The 25,068-nt window shown below is 40.5% G+C and overlaps 1 protein-coding gene across 1 annotated transcript in view; it reads left to right on the top strand.

Annotated features, from left to right (window-relative positions):
* Positions 1 to 7,144: 7,144 nt before the first annotated feature.
* LOC115216644 overlaps positions 7,145 to 25,068 on the top strand; it is a 45,014-nt gene continuing 27,090 nt past the window's right edge. Inside the window, exons 1-2 of the mRNA XM_029786133.2 lie at positions 7,145 to 7,359; positions 21,576 to 21,739. Of these exons, the coding sequence (XP_029641993.2) occupies positions 7,160 to 7,359; positions 21,576 to 21,739 (364 nt within the window). The 5' untranslated portion in view covers positions 7,145 to 7,159. The remainder of the gene's footprint in view (positions 7,360 to 21,575; positions 21,740 to 25,068) is intronic.

Here is a 25,068-nt window from a genome sequence, read left to right as displayed (position 1 = left end):
GCTCTACCAAAAGGGCAGATCGGTGTACCCAGCCGTGCACTTTCAAGCCCTCGGAAAACTAAATCCGGAGGAGGTGAGCACGTCACCTTCTTCCATCTCGTTTCCCAAACATCGTGCATTCTATGTAAAAGATCTGGTGTCGAAGACATTCTTCATGGTAGACACCGGCTCCTGTTGCAGCATCTGGCCCCTTCGTCTGGCTGCAGACAAGCCGAAGCGCTCTTCGATTGTCTTGCATGCTATTGACTCGTCTCCCATAACCACTTACGGTCAGATTTCGCTGCGCCTCAACCTCAACCTTCGTCGAGACTTTCGATGGGTTTTCGTCATCGCTGACATCCCACATCCTATTCTCGGCGCTGATTTCCTGGATAGGTTTAACCTATTGGTGGATGTCAGGCGTCGGAGGCTTCTTGATAGCACGACGTCGCTCTCTACACCGACTGGGAGTTCCACCACTGCGGTCCTTAGCCCGACATTCTTTGTTGCCACCTCTGGAGACCCTTTTCACTCTCTTTTGTTTCATTTCCGGAGCTAGTGGACATTGCCTTTAAACCGGAAAATCCTACCCACTCGACCCTCCATTTCATCACCACCAATGGGCCACCTGTATTCTCACGCCCCCGGCGCCTAGCGCCAGACCGACTTAAAACGGCCAGAGCCGAGTTTGAGCACATGCTTCAACTTGGCCTTATACGCCCCTCCACCAGCCCATGGGCATCTCCCCTTCATTTGGCGCGAAAGGGCGAGTCTGATTTTCGCCCGGTTGGAGACTATCGACGCCTCAATGCCGTCACAATAGCCGATCGCTATCCGATTAGAAATCTCCGGGACTTTACAGCAAATCTCCATGGTTGTACCATTTTTTCGAAGGTCGATCTGATACGCGCTTACCACCAAATACCGGTCAACCCAGCCGACGTTCCAAAAACTGCAATCACTACCCCGTTTGGGTGTTTTGAGTTTTTGTACATGAGTTTCGGTTTGCGGAATGCTACTAGCACCTTCCAGCGTTTCATTGATGAGGTTGTCCGCGGTCTTGATTTTGTGTTTGCCTATGTCGATGACATACTCATTGCGAGCGACACACGAGAAAATCATCTCCGGCACCTTTCTCAACTCTTCCAGCGTCTTCGCGCGTATAGCATACGCATAAACCCCGACAAGTGTGTTTTCGGACGCTCTTCCCTAGATTTTCTAGGGCATCATATTGATTCGACTGGAATCAGCCCCCTCTCGTCAAAAGTCGATGCCATTCAACGCATCGCACCCCCCACTTCCTTGCGCCAGCTCAGGCATTATCTAGGGATGGTCAATTTCTACCGACGCTTCATTCCCGGTTGTGCAGATAAGCTGCTACCTCTCACCAGGCTGTTAAAGGACTCTCCTAGAAAGGACAGTCAAGTCACCCTCTCTGTTGAGGCAGTGACAGCCTTTGAGTCCATTAAGAAGGAGCTGGCTTCTGTTTCTTTGCTTGCACATCCAGTTCCTGGTGCTTCTCTCTCTTTGACTGTGGACGCATCGGACACTGCGATTGGCGCTGTGTTACAACACACAGTGGATGACCATGTTCGACCTCTAGCCTTCTTTTCCCGTCAACTGCAACCAGCTGAACGACGATACAGCACCTTTGATCGTGAGCTCCTAGCGATCTATCTATCGGTTCGTCATTTCCAGCATCAACTTGAAGGGCGAGATTTTGTGATCTATACGGATCACAAGCCCCTTACGTTTGCCCTGTTTTCAAAAACGGACAAACTCTCACCCCGTGCTTTTCGGCACCTGGATTTTATCTCTCAATTTACTAGCAACATTCGACACATACCTGGAAAAGAGAACGTTCCTGCTGACGCTCTCTCTCGCCTTCCAGTTTGCGCCCTTTCGTCTCCTGCTGCTATCGACTTAGCTGCCATATCGCAGGAGCAGCCACCTTTGGCGTCGTTAGATTTAACTTCTCCCAAGTTCTCCTGTTGCCAGTTTTCCTACCTTCCGCTTCCGTCAGCCGAAGGCACCATTCTTTGTGACACTTCAACTGGATCTCCCAGGCCACTGGTGCCTGAGACCCATCAACGCTCAGTGTTTGAAGCACTGCACTCCTTATCACATCCTGGCATCGCTGCCACCCTCAAACTAATCACTGCTCGGTTTTTCTGGCCGAATATGCGTCGCACAATTACTTGTTGGACACGCACCTGCTCCAAGTGTCAACGATCCAAGATTCAACGGCACGTTCGTGCCCCGCTTGGACAATTTCCCCCCACGGAGGCCCGTTTTCGCCATGTCCACATCGATCTGGTTGGACCATGGCCTGTGAGTCGCGGGTTCTCTTATCTATTAACTTGTGTCGATCGTTTCTCCCGCTGGCCAGAAGCCATTCCGATAGCAGACATTTCTGCTGAGACTGTTGCGCGAGCTTTCGTTTCAAACTGGATTTCTCGCTTCGGAGTCCCGTCCCGATTGACAACTGATCGTGGACGACAGTTTGAGGCCTCGCTATTTCGCGAATTGTCGCGAATTTTGGGTATGCACCATATCCACACCACAAGCTACCATCCAGCGTCTAATGGATTGGTTGAGCGGTTCCATAGACAGCTCAAGGCCGCTCTTCGTGCCTCTTCGGACCCACAGTCCTGGATCGAATTTCTGCCCATTGTGCTTCTCGGCTGTCGGACTGCTGTCAAGGCAGACCTGGGGTTTTCTGCTGCAGAGCTGCTGTATGGTACCACACTGGCATTGCCCGGTACGATGTTGGTGCCAGACACTTCCCCGCCCCATGATCCGGCGACCTATGTCACCAGACTGCGGGAATATTTTTCAAACCTTCCGCCCATGCTTCCCAGAAAGCAATCTCCACCGTCCCATCTTCCACCGGATATGAACACCTGGTCGCATGTTTTTGTTCGGGACGATTCTGTGAAGGGCCCACTTGTTTCTCCCTATAAAGGACCTTTTCGTGTGCTTTCTCGCACACCAAAGGTTTTCACGATTGAGATAAATGGTCGTTCGGAGACCGTTTCCGTGGACCGTTTAAAAAAGGCACATTTTGAGACGTCTTCATCTTTTGATGACAACCTTGACACACCCACCTATGCACCTTTAACAACACTTTCACCTGCACAAACGCCTTCACCTGCACAAGCGCCTTCACCTGCACAAACGCCTTCACCTGCACAAACACCTTCACCGGCTCCTACAACACCACCCTCGCCGTCAACGGGTGCCCCGAGCACACCGTATGTTACAAAATCGGGCAGAACAGTGCATTGGCCCAAGAAACTTTCAAAAACAATTTACATTTAACTTTCTTTAAAATGTTTCTTATTGTATAATAGTATGTACCAAGTCTTCTGGGGGATCGGCAAGCCTTCTGTTTTCTGCAGCACCACCACAAATTCTGGTTGCCGTACTTCGCACTCGGAGGGGAGCCCTGTAGTGATGCTACTGTGTAGGGTTCGGCGCGCATGCGCAGAATGGGACTACTTCGGGTGGCCACCGGAAGTCTTCCCCATGCGCATGTGCGGGAAAACATCTCTCGAGCCCGCGAACCTCAAATCTCTCTTCGGCTCAAGACAGCACTGCGATCGGTCACGGTTTTCCTGGCTCTGACAGCCACACACCAACTTCAACCAACTTCAACCAACCTCAACGACCAACACCAGCAGTATATCAGAGGCTGTCTATTCCCCCATCAGACAACGTACAACCATGAATCAATAAACCAAGTTGTCTGTTCACCTTTAACCTGAGTTTCGTCTGTTTGTTTTCTACAAGAATTTTTGTATGTGACTAGAAAGGATCTCGACACCCTGCCAGTGCTTCGATGATAGATCCTTTCACGTTACAGAGCGTATACTCTTCTGCTTCTTATTGAAGGGACGCGTCCCGACGGTCAGACGGTCTGTCTGCTGTCAACACCCACTGCGTGGTGACCTGGACATGCCGTGGCTGATGATTCACATACATGCACTGAGACTACATCTCCAGTGTCTCCTTGACGGTGAACAGGTGTTGTTCGCCAGACACGTATTTTCACAGCTCTTTAACAGAGCTGCAGTCCTGGGTGAAACAGAGACCGCGAGAGGGCTTTCAGAAAGTGGAATGCCTTCAAGGGCTCAGAGCCCACAGCCAATCGGACACTGTGATAGGTCGAACGTCCACTTTAGCTTTTTATAGAGGATTAGTGGAGGGCAAATGCAATGACGTTCTTGGGGAGACCTTGGGTGTCGAAGATCAGCTAACCGCTCTTTTCGGAGAACTTTCGGTCCGGGACTGATGAATAATTTCCAAAATTTCTGGCCTGGCAGTGCTACCGGGGAGCTTTGCCTGTTCAAGATAAACTTTACAGGTACGGGAGTCCCATCAGCCGAGCATATCCGAGATGCGCGCAGGACGACGAGACGGTCCTGTGTGCACTCGTCCAGTGCCCGAGCATTGCTGACCTGTGGGTTCATGTCGAACACCTGCAGTCGCATGTAGGACGGACCCGGTTGTCAACTGAGTCCATCGTGAAGATTGCCCCACCGCCCTCCATTAACCGCGAAGGCAAGGCTGTGTTTATATGCCCAGTGGCCATGGCGAAAGAGGTTGTATAGTGGACAAGATTGAAGAGGCTGAAGACAAACATTTTTCTCTTTGGCCAATCCCTGATCTACTTCTTCAAGTTTCACTTGAAAAGGAAAATAGGGATAGAGAGAGAAGTGTTGCCTTCTAGCCAGTTTGCTGAAAGTGGCGAGAATGGTGCAAGTGAACGGGCCTGCCCTGAGGATACGCCTGCAGCTGAAAAAGAAACAGGAAGGAAAAAAGGCACCGTCCCCAAAAATCAGGGTACACATGGTTTTTATGGGGGATTTTCCATGAGCAGCCCTCGAAACGGCTCCTCCCCATTGAGGATCACATATTGCTAATTTTTTTAAATTTTGTTAGTCTTGTTTACACGCAAAACCCCCACACACTCACACATTCTTTATTTTGTCCTGTACTGCCCATAATGTTTTTCTTGGTGTAAACTCTTTGTGGTTAGTAAAGAAATTATTATTATTATTATTATTATTTTATTATTATTATTATTATTATTATTATTATTATTATTATTATTTAAATATGTAATGTAATTTAAACAAATTGGGAATTAATAGTAAACTGATTTAAATATGTAATTATTATTATTATTATTATTATTATTATTATTATTACTGTTATTGTTGTTGTTGTCATGATTATTATTATTATTGTTGTTGTTATTATTATTATTAAAGTACATGTTTCTATATCCTTGTATAATTACGGTTTCCTTCTTTGTTGTTTTCGTGACCTGCAAAACTTTAAAACATTTGCAACTGGTCCCCCTCCCAAAAAGTTTGTCCGTTGCTGATCTACATCTTCGAAAGACTCTTCCGCAAAATGTTATTTAAAAACAAAATACCTTCAGAAATCTAGGAGGTAATAATATCGTTTAGTGGGGCACATCGAAATAGTTGGCTAAAATATTTCGATGGCGTCACTGAAAAAAAATTTTTTTGATCTTTTCGGTTTGAACAGCAGTTTTTAACATAATTTCTAGGTAACTAAACACTTTTAAACTTCGTATACTGGTAGAATTTGTTTTTAAAACATCTTTTTCTCTTGGCTTTATTGAGAAAATTCTATAGTTTGTAAGATATTTGTGGTTGTTTTTTTCTTCAATTTCTACAATTTCAACCAATCACTGACGTCTATTAAGGTAAAAAAACATTCTGTGTCGTATGAATATGTTCCTCGTTTAAGAAACAGATTGGGGTTTATTTACATTTGTGAAGAAAAAAAAGCTACCCTTTCCCCCACTCCTAACCCTAACCCTAAAACAGATTGAAATGCAATAGATCGATACTAGGGTCATAATTATGGGTCACAATTTCATATGACACCGCTAGAAAAAACTGCCGTTCAAACCGAAAAGATCCAAAATATTTTTTTAAACATTGGGAAACGAACTGTATTCTCCGCCATCATCAGCGAACAAGTGAGCCCCCTACGGTTGACCATTTAGAAATAGCAGTCTTTCGATGTTTATGCCATAATTAATGTTAGTTTCTTTTTTTGTAAATAACTTTTACAGCATTTTTAGTTGCTTTGACCTCTTTATTGTTTGTTTCCTTCCAATTAGCAGCAATTGCAGGTAGACGTAAGGCGAAGGTATTAAAGGTGAAAGTGGAACAAAAAAGTAAAATTGTTGGATAAAAAGCAAAACTTGAATAGCGTCACGTAGCATTGAATAACGTAGTTCTTGACAAACCTAAAAAGGAAAAAAAAACAAGATTATCACGGCGAGACGAGCATTTTCTGTACTGGGTGTCCACAAAGTCTGGGTACATGAGGACTAACACATACTTTAAGAAATTATTGTTTCTTATATTTAATTCATTATGTTATGATTTTATTTACTCCATGTACCCACATGGGAATTAACACATACGGATCTTTTCGGTTTGAACGGCAGTTTTTTCTAGCGATGTTATATGAAATTGTCACCCATAATTATGACCCTAGAATCGATCTATTGCATTTCAATTTGTTTTAGGGTTAGGGTTGGTTAGGGGTGGGGGAGGGTATCTTTTTTTATTCACAAATGTAAATAAACCCAATCTGTTTCTTAAACGAGAGACATATTCATACGACACAGAATGTTTTTTTACCTCAATAGACGTCATTGATTGGTTGAAATTGCCGAATTGAAGAAAAAAAAACAATAAATATCTTACAAACTGTAGAATTTCCTCAATAAAGCCAAGAGATAAAGATGTTTTATAAACACATTCTACCAGTATACGAAGTTTAAAAGTGTTTAGTTATAATAATAATAATAATAATAATAATAATAATAATAATAAACATTGTGTACAGTGCTCAGATGCACTACAACTCATCGAAAGTGTATATATAATCAGGTGTAGTTTCGACGGATTTCGGAAAGCATGAGGGCCTTAAAGGATGCAGTGTCATGTGGAAATTATGTGGAAATTATATTAAAAAACTGCCGTTCAAACCGAAAAGATCCCATGGGAATTAACACATACTTTAAATAATTATTATTTCTTATATTTAATTGTTTATGTTATGATTTTTATTTACTCCATGTACCCAGACTTCGTGGACACCCCGCACAATTCATTTAACACGACGTATGTCGGGTTTTTCCCTGGTGAAGGGGCGTAACTCCAATTGTCTTACCAGAACACTTCCAGATGGCGGCAGCTGCTGCTTCGATACGTTTCTGTTAAGATTTGAGGAACGAAAAGAAAAAATATTCTGGAAATTAAAACCTCAAGAAGGGAAAAAGATGTTCCGCTTTTTCTTCGATTCGTTTTTCGGTGACGAGAATCGGTAAAAATAACAATTTTAAACCTTTAAAAAAAAAAAAAACTAACACCAACTTTTTTTTATTTGTATCACAAACGTGTTTTTATGCTGTTTGTATTTTTGCATTCTTGCTGTTTAACCCTAGGTCAGATTGTCCGGTCACAGGCGTTTCGGAAGAAAACAATTAAGTCTTCTTCTTACCTTTCCGTCGTGTATTTGAGATATTATCTCGACTTCCTTGTCTGTACTATTTGTTATGTAACTTAAGGGACATTCGCTGCTATTTTTGACGGGTCCAGCGAGTACAAAGGCCCTCGTGTTGTTATTTAGCCTTGGGTCACACCTAATGGTGGGGGGGAGCTTATGATCAATGAGGTTCCGGTCGTGACCATCACGTCTGTATAGTCATGACGGTTAAGTCTTATTTTAACTTCATTTTAAGTTGTTGTTTTTTTTATTTTTGTTTGTTCTCGTTTCACTTTAACTCAAAATTATTTAACGGTTGAATGTACCATGTCCCCATGCAGGGATCGAACTCGGCCGCTTAGTCTAGCAGGTCGAGCAACCATCTAGAGTTTCCCTTCTTAACTAGTTTACAATTAGTGTTGCTGTTGAGACCCAGTTGTTGCCCTGGTCACCTAAATCTACGATCAAAGTCATTCCAAACATGACCGTCCCATTTTGCTTTCAGTAGTAGTGTAACTCGGATTTCATAACAAATCCATTGGATCCTCTTTCAAGACACTCTGTTACGGTTTTAGGGGAAATATTAGCTGCTATATCTAACGCTTCGATTTCTTTTTGTAGTTCTTGAAGATAGCGTAGAGGCGAAATGTGTATTTACAGCTGACGTAATAACTTTCAAAGTTAATATCATTCTGTTTGTAGTGATGGTGCGAAATATTTATTTACTGTTGTGTAACGCTTCTAGTCGGATCGATGTGTAATAATTTACAGATGTGTGGTCCCCAAATATGTTTGTTGGTTCCTTTAATCCATCTCTTGTTCATATACGCTAAACTATCAAAACTAGACGTTCTTTGCGGGTTACCTCTTTGGTATGTATTTAAAATCCAAATATAACTTTGGGCCGACCAATACCCATTTCTTTTACTGCCCACAAGGGGCTAAACACAGAGAGGACAGACAAACGGATTAAGTCGATTATATCGACCCCAGTGCTAAACTGGTACTTATTTAATCGACCCCGAAAGGATGAAAGGCAAAGTCGACCTCGGCGGGATTTGAACTGACCAATACCTTGTGAGTGTTGTGAATGAATTTGATAGACGAAAACTGTACGAAAGCCTGTCGTGTGTGTGTGTGTGTGTGTTTGTGTGTGTTAATCTCTCGCCGTTTGACAACCGATGTTGATGTGTTTACATCCTTGTAAACTAAATGTTCAGCAAAAAAGAGACCGAGGAAGTAAGTGCCAAACTTAAAATTAGTACCGGGGCTGCTTCGTTGGACTAAACCCCTCAAGTTAGTACCCCATCATTTTCGCAGTCCAGTGACAGAGTTACAAACAAACAAACAAAATAACAGGAAAAGGTAGGGGTAGAATGTATTACATCGATTCTCGAAATATGACGGTCATTTGATAATATCAAGAAACTTCTAGTTTTTTCTTCTCTTTTCTTTTTTCTTTTCCTCACCGCAAATTTACCCTCCCCAACGTGATCTGAAATTCTTCAGACAATATTTAGTTCTTCTCTCACCAAATAATCACATTCACACACTCTGAAGTTGTGCGAAATCACCATCTTAACTAATTTTAATTAGTAGTATGTCACCATATCTCCGTTTACCTGTCAACACCATTGCCGTAACCATACCTGATATTCTACTTTTACTATAAGTAAAATTTCGTATAAGTCGTTAACAAGGTCGCTCAGTTAGCCGAACGATGACACTTTCACTATCTCTGTTTTTCTTTGAAACACAGTTCGTGTAAAGGCGGCGAGCTGGCAGAAACGTTAGCACGCCGGGCGAAATGCGTAGCCGTATTTCGTCAGCCGTTACGTTCTGAGTTCAAATTCCACCGAGGTCGACTTTGCCTTTCATCCTTTCGGGGTCGATAAATTAAGTACCAGTTACGCACTGGGGTCGATATAATCGACTTAATCCATTTGTTTGTCCTTATTTGTCCTCTCTGTGTTTAGCCCCTTATGGGTAGTAAAGAAATAAGTATTTTGTCTGCCGTTACGTTCCGAGTTCAAATTCCGCCGAGGTCGATTTTGCCTTTCATCCTTTCGAGGTCGATTAAATAAGTACCAGTTACGCACTGGGGTCGATATAATCGACTTTATCCGTTTGTCTGTCCTTGTTTGTCCCCTCTATATTTAGCCCCTTTGTGGGTAATAAAGAAATAAGCAACGTTAGCACGCAGGGTGAAATGCTTAGCAGCATGTTGTCTGTCTTTACGTTCTGAGTTCAAATTCCGCCGTGGTTGACTTTGCCTTTCGGGGTCGATAAATTAAGTACCAGTTGCGTACTGGGTCAACCTAATCGATTGCCCCTCCCCACAAAAAATTTCAGGCCTTGTGCCTAGACTAAAAATGATTTATAGTTCGTATCGTTAAGAAGATCTTAACCATTTATCCTCCAGATTACTGTCAAATATAATCCTTATTTATTCACATTGTTTTGATTTAATCCTGCATTTTCTCGTAGCTTCGAAATTTCAATGAAGTTATTTGTTATTTTTTTAGAGTGACATTGTAGGGTGGGTGTGAGAGGCTGGATCTGACTAGTTTGGTCGAAGAACAGGTAGGATATTTAGTTCGGATATGGCCGATCTAAATGTTAAAGGATTAAACTGACATCAGTGTGTCCTCCTCCAATTTCGCCTTCCTTATTTAATGAAAGGACTAAATTCGGATCTTTTCGGTTTGAACGACAGTTTTTTTCTAGCGGTGTCATATGAAATTGTCACCCATAATTATGACCCTAGTATCGATCTATTGCATTTCAATCTATTTTAAGGTTAGGGTTAGGAGTGGGGGAAGGGTACCTTTTTTTTTTCTTCACAAATGTAAATAAACCCAATCTGTTTCTTAAACGAGGGACATATTCATACGGCAGAGAATGTTGTTTACCTCAATAGACGTTATTGATTGATTGAAATTGCAGAAATTGAAGAAAAAAACAAACTACAAATATCTTACAAACTATAGAATTTTCTCAATAAAGCCAAGAAAAAAAGATGTTTTATAAATACATTCTACCAGTATACGAAGTTTAAAATTTTTTAGTTACCTTAGAAATCATGTTAAAAACTGCCGTTCAAACCGAAAAGATCCCTAAATTCAATTCTCTCCCCCACCCCCACCCCACCCCACCATTCTCTCACACACTAAAATAACAATATGTGATTTAAGGGAGGGTTGGCTGCTATTTCTAGCAGGTAAAGTCTAGGTCTTAGCTTGCTATTGTTTATGCTCTTACGTTGCCCTCCTTCCCCCCTCTCTCTCTCTCTCTATGAGATAAGCTTAAAACCGTCTTTATTTTACTAATATTTTTTTATTCAAAATATGAACAGGAATTTACTTTACAAAACAAACAAACAAAATACAAGAAAAAAAAACAAAAAGAGAGAAAGAAAAAAAAACACCAGTGCAGTTCCAAGTGTTTCAGTTGGTTACACGCCAAGTGTGTGAGTTCGAATCCCGGACCGGGCTGCGTGCTTGTGTTCTTGAGCAAGACACTTTATTTCATGTTACTCCAGTTCACTCAGCTGTAGAAATGAGTTGCGACGTCACAGCTGTATCTGCTGTTGCCTTTCCCTTGGATAACACTGGTGGCGTGGAGAGGGGACGCTTGTATGCATGGGCGACTCTGCTGGTCTTCCATAAACAACCTTGCCCAGACTTGTGCCTGGGAGGGTAACTTTCTAGGTGCAATCCCACGGTCAGTCATGACAGAAGATCTCAATATATATCTTATATAAAATACGTTCTGTCTGTCTGTCTGTGTGTGTGTGGCTTCTAGGATCTCGGGCATCCTCCATCCGATCGCGCTCAAATTTGATATGTAGATACCGACGGTATCAGGGCGTGTATAAGTCTTGAAAAAATTACAAAAGTCAATTCCAGGTGAGAATGCAATTGATAAAGCCGTGGAATAGAAAAAAAGTCTATGTTTATTTCTTCTTTTGCTGGTGTCTCAAAATTAGGTTAAATCAATGTTTCTCAAAGAGGAGGCCTATGGGACGGTCGGGCAAGTTGTTTTGAGAAAATTTGGTTTAAATGTTTGACAACTCAGCACTGTCCATATATACATATATATATATATATATATATAGGGAGAGTTTTCGAAAAAAACAAGAGACGAAGACAGGTGGTGTACAAAACAAAGAGATGTATTAGAATAATGCTCAGGAATAGAAAAGGTCTTTTACATTTCGAGCCTGCGCTCTTCTACAGAAAGAGACACAGAAATAAACAAGGAGAGAAAAAAATGTGTGTAGTGGCTAACGAAAGGAATTCCTTCAAGGTGTATGAAGTTAGTAAGCTCCGACCTGCTCGTAGAAGTTATAAAAACCAACTTTCGGGAACAACAGTGGTTTATTGACGTAGAAGGTTGTAAATTTTTCCCAAATCAAAGTTTGATAAGCTGAAAAAAGTTATCTTATAGTTCACGGTTAGCAACTGAGGTTGTTGTGTATGCGAATAAAAATCCAAATTCAGGGAGTGGAGCAGATAAAATCTAGGCTACATATTTGTCTCATAGCTAACAGAACCTCGGAATAAGTAATTAGACAAACGTGGGGTAATCTGCAAGGTACTCATCAGGTACTCATCAGGCCGAAGATACCTTAGTTACTTTGTTGTCAAGGGATTCCATAACTCGCAGGATATATATATAGGCGTAGGAGTGGCTGTGTGGTAAGTAGCTTGCTTATGAACCACATGGTTCCAGGTTCAGTCCCACTGCGTGGCACCTTGGGCAAGTGTCTTCTACTATAGCTTCAGGCCGACCAAAGCCTTGTGAGTGGATTTGGTAGACGGAAACTGAAAGAAGCCCGTCGTATATATGTATATATATATATATATATATATATATATATGTATGTATGTGTGTGTATATGTTTGTGTGTCTGTGTTTGTCCCCCCCAACATCGCTTGACAACCGATGCTGGTGTGTTTACGTCCCCGTTACTTAGCGGTTCGGCAAAAGAGACCGATAGAATAAGTCCCGGAGTCGAGTTGCTCGATTAAAGGCGGTGCTCCAGCATGGCCGCAGTCAAATGACTGAAACAAGTAAAAGAGTAAAAGAGTAAGAGTATATATATATATATATATATATATATATATATATATATATATACACGCGCGCGCACATTTGATTAACCAAAGACGACGAGTTGGTTAGTACAAAACATACCAGGTAGACGTCCGAAGTTGAAATCGCATCAAGGTTAACTTTGCATTATCGGAGAGATAAAGCAACATAATACACTGAAGTGTCAGTTAATTATTTCCATATTTTCTTGTAAAAAAAAATTAATAACATTGGATAAAAGAAAAACAAGGACGGGTCATTCGAAGCCCTCTATCGAATGACCTGTCTTTGTTTTTTTGTATCGTCTATCTGGCTGTTTTGTTGTCCCTTTTTGTATCACCCAGCTGTCCGGATGTTTTGCGTTCTTGTCCCATTTTGTATTTTATTTTATATAGATATATATATATATATATATATATATAATATATATATATATATATATATATACACATACACACCACACACACACACACACACATATTAACTAGTTTGATAAGTGCCAACGCACGAAACTATCGACCCTTGAGTCACTCTGCAGCGTCTGCTAATTTTTAATTAAAGAAATACATATACTCATATTTCGAGTTCTATTTTTCCTCTTTTCGTCACCATATTTACACACATACACGTATATATACCTACATACATATTTATATATATGTGTGTGTGTATGTGTGTGTGTGTGTGTGGAATGTTCTATTACTTTCACATTCAGGAAATGAGTAGTGAACTGAACCGATTTCAACTTAAGGCAACTACCTGGTGAAAAATTATGTTTTAAGTCCTTTGTTCATGTAGTATATATATAAGTCAACGAAACAAAATATAACGCTTAGCAGCATTTGTTAAAAGTACATTTAGTGACATTGACCGTTTCTATTCGTTCGATTCTCTCCCCTCCTCTCTTCCCTTAATATTCTACGAAAGTATTGCACTTTTCTTGGTAATCTTAGGTAATCCACTGTCAGCTTAGGTTCATCACAGAAAGGTGATTATATTTAAACAAGGTCGTTCGATCTTGTTTACGGCATTCTAATTCGTTAATCTAAAGAAATTAAATACAAATTTTTCAGTACTTGTAAAATTCATTTGCGCTTTTATTCTACCACAACGTTCGCCTCGAATTTGTTTGTCCGTTACTGCAACGAAAGTTCAGTCTCCAGCAATCACGTGGTGCCCGGTTCGACTCCACTACGAAGCATCTAGGACGAATTTCTTCTGTCTTAGTCAAGAGTCAACCCCGAGCTTTTTAAGTGAAACAGGAAACGCAGAAAAGTGTGCGCAGTCCATCGGACAGTACCTGTTATTCGTTGATTCAACACCGGACCTTTGATCCTTGGAGAATTTTTAGTGGAGAGCCCTCTGTTCCGTGGATGACTCCATATCTTCATATTTTACTTCTTATTAGACAAACCTATAGGACGCGAATTTTTAGTGGAGTGCCCTCTGTTCCGTTTCATATTTTACTTCTTATTAGACAAACCTATAGGACGCGAATTTTTAGTGGAGTGCCCTCTGTTCCGTGGATGACTCCATATCTTCATATTTTACTTCTTACTAGACAAACTTATAGGACGCGAGTTTTTCTTCCCTCTCCGCTCTCAACTCACATTACATTAAGGGCAGCGCCCATGACCTGCCGGAAGGTCATTTAAGCTGTCCCCCTACCTTTTATTTATTTTTTTTATTTCTGATTAAGCTATAAAAATATTTTGCCCAATATTTGCCGACAAATTATCAAATGATAAAAGGAAATTTGTCTCTCTGTTTTTTGTTAAGTGGTTGAATGCATTTGGTAATGTTTAGTTAAAACGGTATTAAGACAGGATCTAACTCTGATGGGGAATGTAAAAAAACGAACTTGGCTTTCTTAAAACAACGAGACGAATAAATAAACACTTTACAGAATATTATTAGCGATTACTGTTGTCAGTTCTCAACACCGTCGTGTAAAATCATTCATTTTATTAAACAAGCAGTTAAAAGTGAAACCTTTTTTATTATTATAAACAAAAGTAACGCATTTCTTCTAAACTCATCGTGTACGAACGTTTATTGAATTAGCATTGTTGTGGCTGGTTGGAGGGAGAGAAGAAATTATCTTCAAACTAGCAGTATCGCCCGGCGTTGCTCGGATTTGTAAGGGAAATAACTATATAAGCATTTTTAGAGAGTTATAGCCAAAAAAAGGCATTAAAAATGGAAAAAAAATTATGGTAAATTTTTTTTTTAATCGTTGACTCATCGTAGACATTTTTAGAGAGTTACTTCCCTTATATAATAGCGAAAAAATGCATTAAAATGGAAAAATTGATAGTAAATTTTTTTTTTAAATCGTAGACTCATCGTAGACGCGCGCTAATACCCAGAAGGGCTCGATATGAATCACGACTATAAGATACCCGGTTTTGGTTAAACTGCACCGCAAAATGTGGGAGTAGTTAGGAATCTAAATCGTAGGAGACAGACAGCACACAACCTCACTTTTATATATAAAGTTATAGTTACAGGTGTGGCTGTGTGCTAAGAGGTTTGCTTTTCAACCACATAGTTCCAGGTGTGGCTGTGTGCTAAGAGGTTTGCTTTTCAACCACATAGTTCCAGGTTCAATTCCACTGCGTTACCTTGGGCAAATGTCTTCTACTATAGCTTTGGGCTGTCTAAAGCTTTGAGAGTGGGTTTGTTAAATGGAAACTGAAAGAAGCCCGGAAATGATATATTTTTTTTATTTAAAAGAAAAGTAATGCATTTCGAAAAATAAACAAAATTACGATTATTTATTTTAAAGTTTTCGGTGCAGAAGAAAAAATAACCAAACCAAAAATAATCAGTCACATAATGTCGTTCATGGTTTATTTATTTTGCAGTATTTCCATCTTCGTTTCGGTAATTCAAGCCAGTCAAGATTTTTGTATATTCCACTTTACGTTTGTTTTCATTTTAATTACGCAACTTCTCTGGAAGATTAGCTAATTCATTTAGCAATACGAAACAATATTATTATAGTTACTAACTTCCTGAAAATAATGCTATCGTGTGTGTTTGAGAATGGAGGTATTTTTCTTGTAGCTCGTCCGACCAACGACGATCGCTCTAAGTAGTCTTTCGACCTGCTAGAAACTGCAGCCAGTCTCTCAATTTATTTGACCCTATCTTGTTATCTTTCAAAATGAATGTGTACATTGGATAATGGGTACTTTTTGGTTATCTCACCCCCATTAAAAGATTGGGTTATCTCCTGAAACTAAAAATAATTGTTTAACCCTCAATAAAAAAATTTTTAAAAAACAATGAAAAAATTAATAAACGTGAAAAGGGAAACCGGATAATATATTTCCATAGAGTTCCCAGACTTTGCCTTTCGTCCTTTCGGGATTGATAAATTAAGTACCAGTCGCGTACTGGGGTAGATCTTATCGACTGCCTCCCACCCCCACCCCAAAATATTTCGGGCCTTGTGCCTAGAGTAGAAACGAATAATACTTTTCTTGTTGTTTTGACCCTAGGTCAACTCTGATCAAACAGACTTATGGCTAAAGGTACTCCAGGCGCGACCATTCCATATTTTAATCCAATACATCCATCCTGTCTTATTTAATGTGTCCTTTTCTTATTCAAGACAGTAGTGTGTGATTTAAACCAGAGTTGGCTGCTATTTCTAGCAGGTTATGCTTTTAAGTTGCCTTTTTGCAGCTCAGTGTTGATTTTCATTGCACTGATGCAGTTGTATTACAAGTTTTCTGCATTAAGAAGGAAATTTACCTCATGATTATGCTGCAAAGCTACGGATGACTTTCATGCTATCAGAATATGCTCCAGCGAAGTGTAGCCATAACATCAATGACTATCAACAGATGTCATTCCAGCCTCAGTGACTAATTTGACGACTGTTGGGAGGAACTGAAACCTGACTGACTATTTTGCCCCGCTCAATATGTAGTCCTTTCCTCACAAATCCACACCCTGGCTGGTTCCATTTTGCACAATATGCTTCACAATAATATCCTTCCCTCAACAATCACATCTTAGCCTGTTCCATTTTCCGCAACATACAGCACAATAATGCCCGTTCCTGAGGAATCACACCCTAGTTGACCCCATTTTCCACAATAAACTTCACATCTATGTCCTTTACTCATCTGTCTCTCATGGTCCTTATACAAATATTGACTCCTGAAGGCGACGAGCTGGTAGAGACGTTAGCACGCCAGGCGAAATGCTTAGCACTATTTCGTCTGCCGTTACGTTCTGAGTACAAATTCCACCGCGGTTGATTTGCCTTTCATCCTTTCGGGGTCGATAAATTTAGTACCAGTTACGCACTGGGGTTGATATAATCGTCTTAATCCCTTTGTCTATCCTTGTTTGTCCCCTCTATGTTTAGCCCCTTGTAGCCAATAAAGAAATAACAAATATCGAGTTCTTGCTTATTAGAGAAGAAGCATGCAATTTCTTTTGTTACACAGCCACCCAGCCCCATCAAAAAACATGGACAATTTGTTTGGTCACAATATCTCATCTGAGTTTGTTCTCATTGCAGGATATCTACTTGTTCCTTATCTGTTGTAGTTCAGACTATCCTACTTCAGTGTTCTACCTATCACCCCTTTCATTTCCAGAATGCCCTCTGTCATCTTCACAGCTGTTCTCCTGCTCTATTTCCTTCTTGTCAACGCTATTGACTAGGTTGTTCAATTAATGACATTTACAAAATCCCTTATTTCTTTATTGCCCACAAGGGGCTAAATGTAGAGGGGACAAACAAGGACAAACAAACGGATTAAGTCAATTACATCGACCCCAGTGCATAACTGGTACTTAATTTATCGACCCCGAATGGATGAAAGGCAAAGTCAACCTTGGCACAGTTTGAACTCAGAACGTAACGGCAGACGAAATACCACTAATGTCAGCTTGCAGCACCATCTACCTAAGCTGAGATGCTAGCATTTCAGAGTATTTATCTCCTCATCATTTAGTGTCTGTGACTTATGAGGAGATAACTACTCTCAAATGCTAGCCTCTCACAGTCTAGGTAAATGGTGCTGCTAGGGGTATACACACCATTTGTCAACAAGCAAGATATATTCTCCATAACAAAATGCAGTGAGTAGCTTGTTCTCCAGTTCGAACGAGCATCAAGCATATTCGGACTGATAACATTGCAATTTCACTCATCACTGCTTAGTACTCTCTAGTCATACTCTACAGTGTGTATTGAGTGTTTTTTTTTTAATGCCACCAACACTTTTAAGGTCACTATGTAGCTTGCAAGTCTATGATCCCTAGCAGTTGGAATACTGGTCCTTATGTTAGCTAGAGATTAAGTTAGGAAAGAGCTTGGAGGAGTAGAACAGGTTCTTGTTGAAGAGGAGTTACATGGCTACTCACATTTAGGGAAGAAAGTGAGGAGAAATTGGTGGTATCTCCACAGAGACAGATAGTGATGATGAGGTGTCCAAGTGGCTCCTCGGGCAGGAGGAATACTAGGGAGGGGGTTTGCAGGAGTGTATGGGAAAAGGTGTGAATCATGTTAGGTGACTAAGCTGCTCTTATAAGAACTTCCTAGAAAACTTGTTATCTCCATATCTGTTTATGGTATTTCATTCACGTAAAGTAAATATAAACACGTCTGCTTGAGGTCATGTTGATAAGGCCATACCTACAACTTCTCTGCCATATTGAAGTTGTCAGTGGCAATTTGGCTCTATCACAATTTTTTACTATATGTGTGTGTGTGCATAGCTATATTTATATATATAGAGAGAGGCAATTATATGGATAAAGAAACTGAATATTACAGCTTGAGTTTGATATACACAATATGTACATATATATATATATATATATATATAGGGAGAGTTTACAAAAAAACAAAAGACGAAGACAGGTGGTGTACAAAACAAACAGATGTATTAGTATAACGCTCAGGAATAGAAAAAGTCTTTTACATTTTGAGCCTATGCTCTTCTACATACATTTTACATGTGTATATATATATATACATGTAAAATAAGAGAAAGCAAAGACTGAAGACTTTCAGATGATGAGTACTTAAGTATAAATATAGAGATACATATATTAATAGATCAAACTTATATAGAGTACAAGTGACAGAGAAAAGTAAAGGGGAAGAAGTAAAGTGGTTTAAGTCCAGCGGCTGTTTCTGGGGGCTTAGAGATCCATCACAATGTTCACCACAATATACAATATCTATACATATGTACATGTTTTGTATATCAAGTCCAAGATTTTATATTTGATTTGCCTATCTGCATCAATACTTCCATATCTGCTCACCCTGATTCCTCTAATAGTCGCTCTTTACCCCACAGAAATGGCTCCTCATAAACACATCAGATTTTAAGTTTGAATCATTTGAGTGCTACTAAGTATTTTCTATACTGAGTATCTCTGAATCTCATCTGTTGACTATATATAATGTGTGTGTGTACATGTAAAATTACTTCCCTTGATCGGCATATTTATCTATCCCGAAATCCTGTACAGTCTCATGTAACTTCATGTATTCTCATCCAATATGAAGACGAGTACCACTGTTCGCATGTGACAGGCTTGATAATTGTTAAGAGATTCCTCTTTACATGAAGCCTTCGGTAGCCTTGTTAAACCATGAATTAAGTACATACATATATAATGTCATAATAAAAACTACAAATCTTGTTAATTGCACCTTCCGAGGGTTTCTTGGCTAAAATATTTTTCTCACCATTTTTCAAGCTGAGTACAAGATGTCTTGACAGTTGCTTTAAAGAAGAAGACGGAAGAAAAAGCACTGGGGAGATATAACCAGTGTTACAACAGACAATACTGGAAAAAACAAAAACAAAAATGTTTCCAATGTGTCCAGTGGCCAATTTTTTAAATTCAACCAAGATGTATTTCTTAATATATAATAAAAAAAAAAATCTCATTTCTAGAATTTACATAGCTGTCTTTGCACTCCGCTAGCACAGATGCCAGTCATCAAATTTGAAATCGAAATCAAATTCGATGACTGGCATCTGTGCTAGCAGGGTGCAAAAAGCACCATACGAGTATGATCATTGACAGAGCAGCTAACCAGCTTCCGTGCCAGTGGCACATAAAAGGTACCATTTGAGTGTGATCATTACCAGCGTCACCTTACTGGCACTTGTGCCCCGTGCCAGTAGAGTGCTAAGAGCACCATCTGAGCGTGATCGATGCCAGAGCGGCTAACTGGCTTCCATGCCGGTGGCACATAAAAACACCATTCGAGCGTGATCGTTACCAGCGTTGCTTTACTGGCACGTGTAAAAGCATTTGAGCGAGATCATTGCCAGTACCGCTTGACTGAACCCCATGCCGGTGGCACGTAAAAGCACTCACTACACTCTCGGAGTGGTTGGCATTAGGAAGGGCATCCAGCTGTAGAAACTCTACCAGATCAAGATTGGAGCCTGGTGCAACCATCTGGTTCGCCAGTCCTCAGTCAAATCATCCAACCCATGCTAGCATGGAAAGCGGACGTTAAACGATGATGATGATGATGATGATGTTGGAAGTCCTTAAGTTCTTTACGAAATATAGTTTCTTGAGAAAACTTATAGAACATCATTTTGATTGATTAATATAGGGGTCTGGTTTTTGAAAGGATTTTCCATTTGCTGTCGTAACTGGTCATTTTGTCTTTAGGTTGCCAGATTAAAATCAAAAGGTTTGTTGTATATCTCTTATCGCAGTGTCTAAAATTTGAAAGATGGTTGTTATATCAGGGTTTAAATTTTCCTTCAGCAGACCCAATATAATGTTTGATTTGTGTTCTATCATTGCCATAGCTTGCTGAAACCTGTGCTTCAGAAACAACCAAGGATATATTGCATTTCTGCCCTAGAGGGCCTTTAGATTTGTCTCTACATGTATATCCAGGGCAGGCTTGTGTCATCAGTTGCTTATTGATGTTTTAACATTGGGAGGTGGTGGGGGAAAAAAAGTAATTTTAATTCTGTGTCTGATAAAGATTCTACTGTATCTAAGACTTCTCGGAAAGTGAATCATTGTCGTCATCATCATCGTTTAACATCCGCTTTCCATGCTAGCATGTGTTGGACGATTTGACTGAGGTCTGGCGAACCAGATGGCTGCACCAGACTCCAATCTGATCTGGCTGAGTTTCTACAGCTAGATGCCCTCCCTAACGACAACCACTCCGAGAATCTACCTATATTTGTCCTAACATTAAGGGAGAAGGTTGGTGGGGAAGGAGCAACCATAAAACTTTCAAAGACCTATCCTCACAGCCAGATGATAGTCTACAACCTTCCACCTCCTCTATCATCTAAGAATAGGTTTGTTTGTTTGTTTGTTTGTGTGTGTATGATTTGTGTGTTTATGTATGTGAGATTGAGTGAATGCATATATGTGAGTGAGTGTATGTGTACATGTATTGTTTGTGCATGTATGTCAGTGTTGTTTGTGCATAAGAGTGGCTGTGTGGTAAGTAGCTTGCTTACCAACGACATGGTTCCAGGTTCCGTCCCACTGCGTGGCACCTTGGGCAAGTGTCTTCTACTATAGCCTCGGGTCGACCAAAGCCTTGTGAGTGGATTTGGTAGATGGAAACTGAAAGAAGCCCGTCGTATATATGTATATATATCATGTACGTGTGTGTATATTTTGTGTGCCTGTGTTTGTCCCCACCACCCCAACATCGCTTGACAACCGATGCTGGTGTGTTTACGTCCCCATAACTTGTCAGTTCGGCAAAAGAGACCGATAGAATAAGTACTAGGCTTACAAAGAATAAGATCTGAGGTCGATTTGCTCGACCAAAGGCGGTGCTCCAGTCAAATGACTGAAACAAGTAAAAGAGTAAAAAGGGTGTCTGTATGTGTATGTTGGTGTGATATTGTGCCAACAGCTTGGAATTATTGAAGATTACTTTCATTGCTTATTATTTCTTATTCCTTTCACAGGAGGCAAGATGATCCATTTTCCAACTCAAATGATGGCTTTCAAAGGAATGGCTTGGACTCTTTATTTCACCACTTTGATTCACAAATCCAAAATCAGATGGAAGATATGCAACAACACATGAATGACATGATGAGAAATTTAGGTTCCATAGAATACACACAAAGTATGTAACACTTTTACATATAAACACTTAAAAAGCACTCTTATTCATCATCATCATCATCATCATCATCGTTTAACATCCGCTTTCCATGCTAGCATGGGTTGGACGATTTGACTGAGGTCTGGCGAACCAGATGGCTGCACTAGGCTCCAATCTGATCTGGCAGAGTTTCTACAGCTGGATGCCCTTCCTAACACCAACCACTCCGAGAGTGTAGTGGGTGCTTTTACATGCCACCAGCACAAGGGCCAGCCAGGCGGTACTGGCAACGGCCATGCTCAAATGGTGCTTTTTATGTGCCACCTGCACAGGAGCCAGTCCAGCGACACTGGCAATGACCTTGCTCAAATGTTTTCTTTCATGTGCCACCAGCACAAGTGCTAGTAAGGCAATGCAGGTAACGATCACACTTGAATGGTGATTTTAACGTGCCATCAGCACGGAGGCCAGCTTGTTGCTCTGGCAACGATCTCACTCGTATGGTACTCTTAGCGCTCCACTAGCAACGGATGCCAGTCATCGAATTTGATTCGGATGCCAGCCATAAATTCAGTTTGAGCATTTAAACCGGTCGTATTCGGCCAAAATATTCTACCTGTTTTATGTTCAAACTGGCCAAATCCAGCCTCTCACATTAACCCTGCACTGTTAGTCCAAAAATAAACAAACACAAAATCGAAATGCCAAATAAATTCTAAACAATGTAAATAAATAGGTATTACATTTGACAGGATTGATTAAGGATTAATTAAGAAGCTGCATCACATACCTTTTTATTTTGTATGTTTTAATTGTTTCAGTCATTAGACAGATTCTGTTGCGATGTTATAGACAGTTGTCCACATGTATTTAGTAGACAGGGTGTAAATAAGACAAATGAAATATACAATAAAGTAAAAAAAAAAAAGTACACATGTAAATACTTCCATACCCACACTTGTAGTCCTGTTTACTCACACACACACACACACACTATATATATATATATATATGCTGGAGCACCACTTTTGAAGAACTTTTAGTTGAATGAATTTTTCAACCCCGTCGTTCTTTTTCATTTTTTTTTTGCCTTACTCTTTACCCTTTGTTTCAGTCATTTGACTGCGGCCATGCTGGAGCACCGCCTTTAGTCGGGCAAATCGACCCCGGGACTTATTCTTTGTAAGCCCAGTACTTATTCTATCGGTCTCTTTTGCCGAACCGCTAAGTAACGGGGACGTAAACACACCAGCATCGGTTGTCAAGCAATTCTAGGGGGACAAACACAGACACACAAACACACACATACATATACATATGTATACATATATACGACAGGCTTCTTTCAGTTTCCGTCTACCAAATCCACTCACAAGGCTTTGGTCGGCCCGAGGCTATAGTAGAAGACACTTGCCCAAGATGCCACGCAGTGGGACTGAACCCGGAACCATGCGGTTGGTAAACAAGCTACTTACCACACAATCACTCTGATTCTACTGGTCATTTTTGTCAAACCACTAAGTTACAAGGATGTAAATACACCAAAGTGGTTGTCAAGCAGTGGTGGGGACAAACAAAGACTCACACACACACGTATAAATAAATGACAGGCCTCTCTTCAGCTTCCGTCTGCCAAATCCACAAATAAGACTTTGGTCGGCTCAAGGCTTTAGTAGAAGACACTTACCCAAAGTACCATGCAGTGGAGCTGAACCCAGAACCATGTATTTGGTATGCAAGCTTCTTTACCACACATCCATGACTATGCCTAGTATATATATATTATAGATATATATCTATAATAACACTGGGCAACAAAAATAGGTTTATTGTCTGCTACCCAGACAAATGGTACTGTACTAAACTAAATCGAGTACACTGTTTCCAACCAGCAGCAGTCACCCATCATGTGTGAATTGAACCGGCTTTGATACCTTATTCCCATCTCAGATATGTCTTGTAGGAACCTCTCACCATGCTCATCTCTAAGGGCACCAAGATTTGTTGAAAAAAAATCAAGATGAGAATGTAAGAAGTGCATTTTAAGGGACATTCCACATCCCATTCTTTCATATGTTGTTAGCGTGTTGTTTATTAAATCAGCATGGTTTTCAACTCTATGATTTCCAAGAAAGTTCTGTACAACTAACACAAATAAATGCCGTCAGCTCAACTATATTCAGTTTACCTCTGAATTTGCTATCAGATATCAATTCTCTGATCTTGGGTCCAATGAAAATGCCAGCTTTCAGTTTTGCGTCACTTTTCTCTGCACCAAATTGTACTTTTAGGTACTGGAAGCCACAACCATTGTGTGACATTGCTTTTATGAAGTTTTTCATGAGGCCAAGTTTGATGTGAAGGGGTGGAAGGAAGATCTTTTACGGGTCTACCAGTGGCATATGCTGCACGTTGTACCGACCAACTATGTGCTCATCTCTTCTAGGACAGTCTTTTACTGTGTAATGATTGTTATTGTCACAGCTGTTCCAAACACACAAGGAGCACATATTTTTGGTATACCCCAGCTGCAGTCCTAGGAGGAGGGAAATCACTTTTAAATCACCACAACCATTCCACTTGTGAACTGAGTAATTAACTCCTCTCAGAAAGGGCTCCATCAATTCATAAGTTTCTTCCATAATGACAACATAACCCACAGGAATGAAAGGTTTTTCATTACCATTATGTGACAACATAACTTTGAGGCTAAACCTTACTCAAGTCTATAAACAATCTCCATACATTAGCTACATGCATATGTCCTAGTTTTTGCATGAGCGCATTAACGTCAGTACAGAAATAAGCATTATTTTCTTGTTTGAAAAAGACAGATAAGCCTTTATGGCGAGAACGGAAAATTGCTGTAGGAGATTCCATTATTGTAGTTTGGATCCCAAAACTTCTGCCCCCTCCTTTGACAATGCTAGGTCTCTTACTAAATCGTTCAAATCTTCTTGACTGAACTAGCCTGACTCGGGAAACTACCACCTGTATCATCTCTTGTGAAAGGTAGAAGAGCCCAGTTTGCTGGACATTGTTGTAGAGCTGAAAACGAGGTAATTTCTACTCTTCTCCTCTGGAAGCCATCTGCTCATGATACCAGAGGGCGCACACTCTCCTACTCTGATGTAATCTCCAGGGATACAGGCATCCAGCAACAGGACCTCTGTAATGTTATGATGGACCGTGAGGTCTGGCGTGGCACAGAAAATTCCATTGTCTCAACCATGGACGAACAATGATGATGATGATTTTCTTAGAATCACCTACGTATTCTTTGTGATGTGTCAAGATTTTCAAGTGAAGCATGTGAGAGGGGAACTGGGACAGGGTTCTCGAAGGGATGT

Source organism: Octopus sinensis, linkage group LG10 (assembly GCF_006345805.1).
Source record: "Octopus sinensis linkage group LG10, ASM634580v1, whole genome shotgun sequence".
NCBI classification, from domain to species: domain Eukaryota; kingdom Metazoa; phylum Mollusca; class Cephalopoda; order Octopoda; family Octopodidae; genus Octopus; species Octopus sinensis.
Note: the sequence above shows the minus strand (reverse complement) of the source record. Positions and strands in the feature narration are given on the sequence as shown.